We start from the raw sequence: 8,372 nt of genomic DNA, 5'->3' as shown, positions 1-8,372 counted from the left end.
TTTGTTTCGTTTACAGATAAAACAGGCTCAGGGACGCTGGCACACTTTGGGGGCACACTGCTGGGTCTGAGAATGGAGTAGCCAGGCCTTCTTCCCTATGGCTCATGGCCACTTCTCCACCTAGACATACCCCCCACCATGTAAGCCCTCTAAATTCCAACAAACGCTTTCCAGGTTACACCCAGAAGTCCAGAGTCATCTCACCTCAAAATCCCTCCAATTCTCCTCTTCTGTAGCCCTACATTTCCACAAGTCCCTTGTAAAGGCTCATTCCCGGGAGGGGGCGTACGACCCTGCCTCTTCCATCCAGAACTCCGGGAATGTCTCCCAGGCTCTGGAACCAAACCGATCGCTCAGCCTGGCATCCAGCGTCGTCGTCTCTTCGGCTGCCACCTGGGCCGCCGCTGGGCTCAGCTCTGGCTTTCCTTTCTCTTCTTGGATGGGAAAACCGGGGCCCAGAGCCACGGCAACTTTCCTAGGATACACGGTCTGTTTTATCTGGGGAGAAGCCGGTGTGGTCTACCGTCCTTTGACCACGTGCGCCCCCTTCTCCAGGAGCCCGGCTCGCAGCGAGTATCCGGATCCGCGCATGGCTCTGGACGCGCGGGGGAAAAGTTGTCAGCCGTGACGTGCGCCTCTCACCTCGCTGTGCACTTCACCGGCCGCACGCCCGCGCCGGTCCACCTTGCACACACCCCGCCCACGCCCCCTCTCCTCCTACTGCCCGCGCTCCGCCACGCAAAGCCGCTCCCGGTCGGGTCCTCGCTCGGGTCGCCGCCGCTTCCGCCCGTCCGGCGCGCAGCCTGGGGAGCGCCGAGCCCTCGGAGCGCGCGGCGCGGGACGGGCTGGGCGCGCACTCTTGGCGGTGCACACGCCGGTCCAACTCTCCAGCGCGCGGGGTGCGTCGCCCGTCGCCGCCCCGGTACCGGGAGGCAGACCGAGAGCTTTGTCCGCGAGCCCGCCCGGGACTCTGCCCCGAGGAGGCAGCCGCGCCGAGTCCCCGCCTCCGCCTCTGCCCCCGGGCGGGCCGGGCCGGCCGCGGTGGGGGGAGCCAGGCTGAGGGCGAGGGTGGGGGCGGGGGCGGGCTCAGGAGGAGAGAGGAGGGCAGCAGAGGCGGCGGGAGCGCCGGGTGCCGGGCCGGGGGAGCCGCGGGCTCTCGGGAAGACACGGATGATGAACAAGCTGTACATCGGGAACCTGAGCCCCGCCGTCACCGCCGACGACCTCCGGCAGCTCTTCGGGGACAGGAAGCTGCCCCTGGCGGGACAGGTCCTTCTCAAGTCCGGCTACGCCTTCGTGGACTACCCCGACCAGAACTGGGCCATCCGCGCCATCGAGACCCTCTCGGGTGAGCACTCGCGCGACCCACGCCTCGCCTCGCCGGCTCGGGACGGTGGCAGCGGGGAGGCCGAGCCCCACGGGCCGCACCCGCCGCGACTCCCGCGCCCGCACGCACACTTCCACGCACCAGCCCCGCACGACTCTGGTGGCGGGCGGGCTCCGGGACGGCCGGCTGCCCTGCCCCCACAGCGGGGGCTACCCTAGACCTTCGGGCCTCAGACTCGGGGCGACCCTGTGTTCCTCCGGGGGTCCCAGGGCTTGCTGGCTTCCTAGAAGCGCCCCTGGCGTGCCCAGCTGCTTCGCGGAGCTTCCCCCGCCCCCACCTTTGCAGAGCCCCCTGTTTTCCTTTTTTCTGACCCTTCTAGTGCCCTCTTTGCCAGGGGCCCCCCAAGTCCAGCATCTTCCCTTCTGGCCAAACCTTCCTTCTTCCCATGCCTCGTGCCAAAGACCTCTCGCCCTCTGCAGTCTCCCGAGCTGCACTCTCCTTTTCGAGACCCCCCCCCGTGTCCTGGCCCCCCACTTTCGGCAGTTCCTCGACTTTACCTACTGAGCCCTTTGAGGTCCCGGGGTTCCCCCTTGCCGGACCGCACACCTCCCTCGGTCTTTTCCCGAAGCTCACTTCCCTCTCGCTGGTCTCGGAAGCGCTCCTATTTTTCCCTGAATTTTTTGTCCGATTTTATTGAGAAGAACTCGGGGCTGGGGGCTTTCCGCCTCCCGTCTCCCCGCCTCCTGCTCGGCCAGAAGCACCTTTTTACGAGGTACCCTGTCTCAACTCGGTGGGGGCCCGGGCTGAGAACCGGGAAAGAGGCGACCGGGGGGCCCGCGAGCGCGCTGGAGCCCAGACGGGAGTCGGAGCGCGACACTCGCCTGCGCGCGCGTTCCCAGCTCGCATCCCGCACACGCACGCGACGGGCCACGCTCCCCAGGCCTGCGACCCCCGACTCCCCAGGGAACCCCTTCCTTGGAGACCTGTGCGGTGGGGTGGGCTGGCGAGACCTGGGGGTCACCCCAAAGTAGGCGGCCGCAGAGCTGGGGTCTCCTGCGCGTGTCCCCCGAGCCCCGCTGGCAGGGAGGGCGGTGGGGTGGGGGTGGGGGCGAGCGCCCCGGATCTCGGGGTCCTCGGGTGGCGGAATATGGAACTGGGGGCCGGAGAAGCCGGGGCGCGCCAGCCCTGCAGCTTGAGTTTCAAATGAGCTCATCTTTTCAAATTGGCGCCGCTCTTTATTAAATGTGTTTTTCCGGTTATGCCACCCACAGCTATACCTGGGGTCGGAACCAGGCTTGTGCCCTTCCCACCTCGTCCGCCACCCGTGGCGCCCACTTTTCATCACAGTTGGCGCTAAGTTCGCCCAGCTGCGGCCGGGTGGAGGACCCCTTAAAGGCTCCAGAAGGCGGAGCCGGAGCGCGGGAGTAGTGTGCCTAGACCCCTGCGGGTTTGATTTGGGGAGGTTCTGAGTACTTTAAATTTCTGTTTTAAAGGTAAAGTGGAATTGCATGGGAAAATCATGGAAGTTGATTACTCAGTCTCTAAAAAGCTAAGGTAAATATATTTTGCCTAGTTTCTTTTTTTCTAACCCCCCCTCCGCGATTGGTTTTTCCATACGTATAACTAAAAAAAAAATCGTCAACTTTAAAAAATGTATGTTTTTTAAAAAAAAGTCTTCTGTTTGTTTGTTAGTAGAGATACATAGCTTAGAAAGTTATTATTCTTTTATTATTATTTTACTTTCATTATATAAGGTGCTTTCTGCGCTTGCAAACTGTTTGGTGCCTAATTAGGGGTCGAGATGGAGAACACTAGGTGGATTCAGTTGGCTGTGATTAAGCTGTTTATCATAAATTGCCTTTCCCCGAGAACTCCCGACTGCCATCCCTACCCCCAGCACAATAGCAAACTTCCTGGGAGATGTTAAGAGTAAATATTTACTGTGTCAGTTGAATTGCTTAACTTGACCATGCGACTAATTACTTTTTTTTTTGCATAGTTTAGTGACGAATAATACAATAATTCAGTAACTAAGGGGTCAGTATTTTGTGTGGTATTCTAAAGCAGTAGGTTGTTTGTATGGGATGCAGGGAGAAGCCAGACTTCAGTAACTGAGGCAGAGGGGCTGTGCTCCTGAGCACTTTGCTGTTATTGTTGCATTAGAGAAACGCTGGAGAATAAACAATGTCGCGGTGAAGCCGATAGTTAGCTATTGTTAACCTAGGAGTAACGCGTTCTGTAGGGGCTGGGTTTCCCCAGTGATTTGCTAGGGAAGAATGAAGGAGAAAATCTTTGTGTAAAGCTCACTGTGGACTTTAAATTGGGAGGGGGGGGTGTTTACCTCCTCCCACGTGTCCTGACTTACTTTACAGCCATTAAGGAAGTTTCTTTGCATTCGTCATTAAGTATGTGAACTTGGGACGCTAAGTCTGATTTTCCACCTTCTTAGTCAGAGGTTAAGACGCAAGATTTTGAGAACATTTTAAAACAAATTGATTTTAGAAATACTTGGCTGTGCTGGAGGGTTTTTAAAAATATCGTGAGCTTATTTCCACATACGTTTTAATGTCATGGAATCTCTGTTTGTACATGACTGCACCACATTAGAAAACGGTTTTAATACTTTTGTTTTAGAAAAAGTTAAGAACTAATGATTTGCAGTTTGGGTTGTATTACTGAGTGGATTCTTATGTTGAAAATGTGTAGCAGGCTTTCTGTAAATTGTTCTGAGTTTATGTGGTTTCCTTCAGTATTATTATTATTACCATTTTGGGGGATGGGTAGGGGAATGTCTTCTGGGATGCTAAGTATTTACTGTAGGTTTAAACCCTTCGTCCCTCAACAGTTGAAGTTTTGATGAATACTGTTAAAAAGAACCACTGAGAATGTTTAATGCACGATGTATCTCTAAATATTTCATTCTTGGCTGTCTAGCTCTTGTGAGTCCTTTTGGAGGTCATAATTAGCACAAGTCAATAGATTTGTAGTTGGGGCTATTTGATGTCCCCTTATTCCACCATGCAGTGTATATCCTTCAGTTTTCAAAGTAAGTGAAATGCTAGCTTACTTAAAGTTGTTAAGATCACCCAGAACTTAGCAACAAAAAGACTATTTTGGCTTTTTCTTTCAAAATGCAGAGGTTGTTTGTATTTTGGCTGTAGTGTCACTTAGGTAATTTTATTCTGCCATAGCTCAAAAATAGTCATGTCACAAGTTTTAGTATAAATTGTTTAACAGTCTAGGGCTTATATAGTCCTAGGAATAAGTGGATTTCTTTGAACATGTTGGTGATATAAAATAACCTCAGCCTGCCGCGTGGTTGACTACACCTGAAGACTGTTAAGAAACCAAAGGCATGGGTAGCGGCTGCTGGGGAGAGGGGCACTATTTTTTGACTGATGGTTTTAGTCTTTTTCCTCCCCCTTTATTTCAAATACAGACGTTCTCTACTTGCACTGCAACTTAAGGGAGAGAAAGCTAAACTGGTTGGAATTGGTTAGCTAGGCTCAGCTCTCTGGGACGAGGTCTCCATAATTCTGGGCACAACCACGCTGGTGGCTTTAAAAAAAAACCAGAATACTGTGACATTTAAGACCAAAGCTTTCATGTTATACAGTGATTGTTTTATTGTTCTTTTGTTCCCTTTCCCATGCAAATTGACAAGTTGGAAGTAAATTTGTGAACATTTGGTCAGTTCTATATGTGGTTTTTGTGTTCTGTGGAGCACAGGGAAAACAAGCCGTCCTCTCTCTTTACCTCCTTGAGAAATGATTCAGTGAGTGAGTGCTAATTTTTTAAATATCGTGCTTGGCTCTTTGAATTCTCAGGAAGCTGTTTTAATACCTACGTTCCCAATAGGAAGATAGGTGGTGTTTTTCTAAAGCTGATGATAGTTTGTAAAATGTTTTAATCTTCATTTGTGGAGTTATTGGCATGCTATTTGCTTACCATTGGGTCTTTTGTTAAATCACATAGCATCATTTAATACACATGGCTACACTGTAGACAGACTAGACACTACTGTTTCTTTTTTCAGCCACTCTGAAGTAGAATTTTTTTTTTCTTCTTGTTACTTATGTTTCGTCCATCTTAAGTGCAGATTGTTGGTCAGTAAGCCACAGCTATCATCTGTTTCTCTTGCATTCTACTTGGTTTCAATCTGCTGAATAAAAATCTTTGGATTGTCTTCTATATTTGTATAGTACCTGTGGGTTAGAGAGGGGAAAAAAAACTGATAACTTTAAAAGTGCTGTGAAAAGTTCCAGAAACTTCCTTGGTAGAATTTTTATTTTGGGTGTTGCTGAAAGTGCACTTAAAAATTCCCATATACACACATGTACACATTGGATAAACGGTTTTGATCCAAGACACGCTTACTTGACTGTGCTTTTGTACCTAAAGTTGAATGATTCTGTGCGAAACACAACTTTAGAAAAAAAAATGCAGTATCTACCCACGTCTAGGAAGTAGCTGATTGATGCCATTTTCACTGGGACAGTCAAATGCTCCGAGGTGCTGTAGGGAAGCTATGAATCTGTCTTTCATGAGTCAGAAATCAGTAATTGTGTTCTCCAATGCAAATGAATTTGGTCTCCTATAGGAATGCTAAAGAAAACAGTATCCCAATTGTATTTTGCTTGTATGTAGTACATTGTGTATAGCTGAATTAAATACCAACCCCCCCAAAAAAATCCACCCAACTTCACGTCCTCCCTGTAACAAAGGCTTTTTCTGCATTAATTTTTAATTTTCTAGAAACAGAAAGACTTTATTAGTTTTATATCTTATAGGAGCCTCCTAATTCAAGAGTTTGTTGAATTAGAAATGATGGCTGGACTTAATTACATATGTGGAAAGATTAATACAGTGCCATATATGTTATCAAACTGTAAAGTCACTTTGATTTAGCTTTGAAGTTGCAGTTACACATTTTCAAAAAGGTGAATTTTTTTATATTGTAGAGAACATACATTTTCCTGATCTCTAAGAAATAGATATTAGGGTTGGAATAGAAATGGTAAAAAAAAAAATTCTTGATATTTAGATAATAATGTAGCCTTAAGATGTTTTTAAGAGGCTAGTATTTAACTTTTCATATATTATTTAAACATTAAAAACTAATGAGGTCTACAAATAAAGAATATCATTTTCCTTTATTTTCTAATTCAATACTACTATTGAATTAGATTGGTTTTCCAGTAGTATCAATTTTAAATTGAAGGCAGCAATTTATAGAGGTATTTAAATTCTTAAACCTTAGTTCTAAAAGAGAATTGATTATTTAGTCCATCTGCTACATTGTACTTTTCAATAGTAACAAGGTTTATTTGCAAATACAGAGACTAAGATGACCCTTTAGAAGTTGTGTGTTTCATCATGTTAAGCTGGGGTGGTCATTTGATGGATGAGGGAAAATTAATAATATTTGAAGAATATGTAATGGTCTGAAGTATATTTTCTTTAAGAAATGATTTTATATTTTAAAATACACTTAAAAAAGATTAGAAGATTCAAAACTAACTACATGTGAAAATCATTTCACCCTTTAAACAATATTTTTATGTGTGTGTGTGCGCAGGTTGCTTTTCAAGTTCCTTAGTGGGTTCAAGAAGAATGTTAATGATGCTGAATTGTGCGTAAAAGGATAGAGATTAGGGTATATTTATAACAAGACAGAAAAGTAGTAAAAATAGATTTCTCCTAGAACTATTTATAAATGTTTGATATTTTCTAAATATCTGCTGTCTACAACTGGGCCACTATTCCAGGTCTGCTAATGAAACCGTCAAAAGTTGATGAGCAATGGGTCATGTATAAATGTATGTATCATCCCTCTGATTCACTGGGGTGTGTGCGTCTTGTGGGGGAGCGGTAGCTTTTCATAGATCAAGTAGTAAGAGAAAGGGGAGGTCCTTAATTGAGCAGCCATTACTCTGAGTTTCAGTCCAGACAAAGCTAATGAAAATCACCAGATGATTGAAACCCCCCCCCCCCCAAGGAAGTCACGTGTAATGCTCAGCCCCTGTGAGATGCCTAGCACTTACAGGTGCCTTCACTCCTGGCCGGCAAGGCAGACACCTGCAGTGGCATTTTCAGTGAGCCCGTTCCTGAGAAGACTGGCCAATGCAAAAACTCCCCTCCTTCATTTCTCTCCAGTTCACTCCTGTGGTGGCTTTCACAGTCTGTCACCCCCGCCCCCCCCCCCCCCAACACACACCAACTTTTCTTTTTTATACACAGGGTCTCCTGATTTAGTCCCAGCTGTTCCTAGCTCGTGAAGCTCTTTGCCTCAGCCTCCCAAATTGCTGGGATCCTAGGCATATATCGCAGTGCCCAGCTTGGGAAGTGTGTGTTGGTGCGTGCGCGCTTCCACTTAGAAATGCTGTCCTAGAAGGGTGTTTTGTTGTTTTTGCACAACCGGTCCTGAACCAGTTCTCTTAGAAACAGCGTAGAATTGGGAGCTGCTCAGAAGCCATGAGTTTCAAAATGTAATTTGAAAGATTCTATTTAAACACCATGAGTGCATTTTCCATTTTTCTTCCTTTTCTTTTTATTCTCCTTTTTTTTTAAATGAGATTGGTGGGCTTTGGCTAAACTAATTTTTAAAAATGTGTGCTTTGAAACATCTTGTCAAAGGCATAATATCCCAAAATATGACCGACTCCTTAATTTGAGGACAGGAGAGTTCTATTTAAGACGGCATGCCTGAACAATTGATTAGTCAGGTTTTATCATTTTGTACTCAAGGGGAAGAACAAATTAGTTTGGGGGAACGTTCAAACAATGTCAATGAAGAGATGCTAGGGGACAAACAGCAAATACCTACCAGTAAAGAAAGACAGCCCCTCCCTCACTTATTGCCATTGAAACATTTTAAATCTTTCACTTTATAATTTGGCTTGATGCTTACAAACTTATAATTTTCATTTGGTGGTATGGATGGTATGGGTTCTATTTTGGGCAGCAAATTGCAGAGTGCTCAGAATTATTTTTAAGGTTTTTACTTTTCCTGTTTTGATTATGGATTTTAGTCTGGTTACTTCAT

At 46.9% G+C, this 8,372-nt stretch overlaps 1 protein-coding gene across 2 annotated transcripts in view; it reads left to right on the top strand.

Annotated features, from left to right (window-relative positions):
• Positions 1–1,094: 1,094 nt before the first annotated feature.
• Igf2bp2 (insulin like growth factor 2 mRNA binding protein 2) overlaps positions 1,095–8,372 on the top strand; it is a 110,377-nt gene continuing 103,099 nt past the window's right edge. For both annotated transcript variants that reach the window (XM_041678245.1, XM_041678244.1), the window contains exons 1-2: positions 1,095–1,348; positions 2,821–2,881. In XM_041678245.1, coding sequence (XP_041534179.1) covers positions 1,171–1,348; positions 2,821–2,881 — 239 coding nt within the window. In that variant the 5' untranslated portion in view covers positions 1,095–1,170. The remainder of the gene's footprint in view (positions 1,349–2,820; positions 2,882–8,372) is intronic.

This window comes from Microtus oregoni, unplaced genomic scaffold (assembly GCF_018167655.1).
Source record: "Microtus oregoni isolate MIOR12 unplaced genomic scaffold, Mior012 000029F_ref0000214, whole genome shotgun sequence".
Classification (NCBI taxonomy): Eukaryota; Metazoa; Chordata; class Mammalia; order Rodentia; family Cricetidae; genus Microtus; species Microtus oregoni.
The sequence above is the reverse complement of the archived record's forward strand: the minus strand, read 5'-3'. Positions and strand labels throughout refer to the sequence as shown.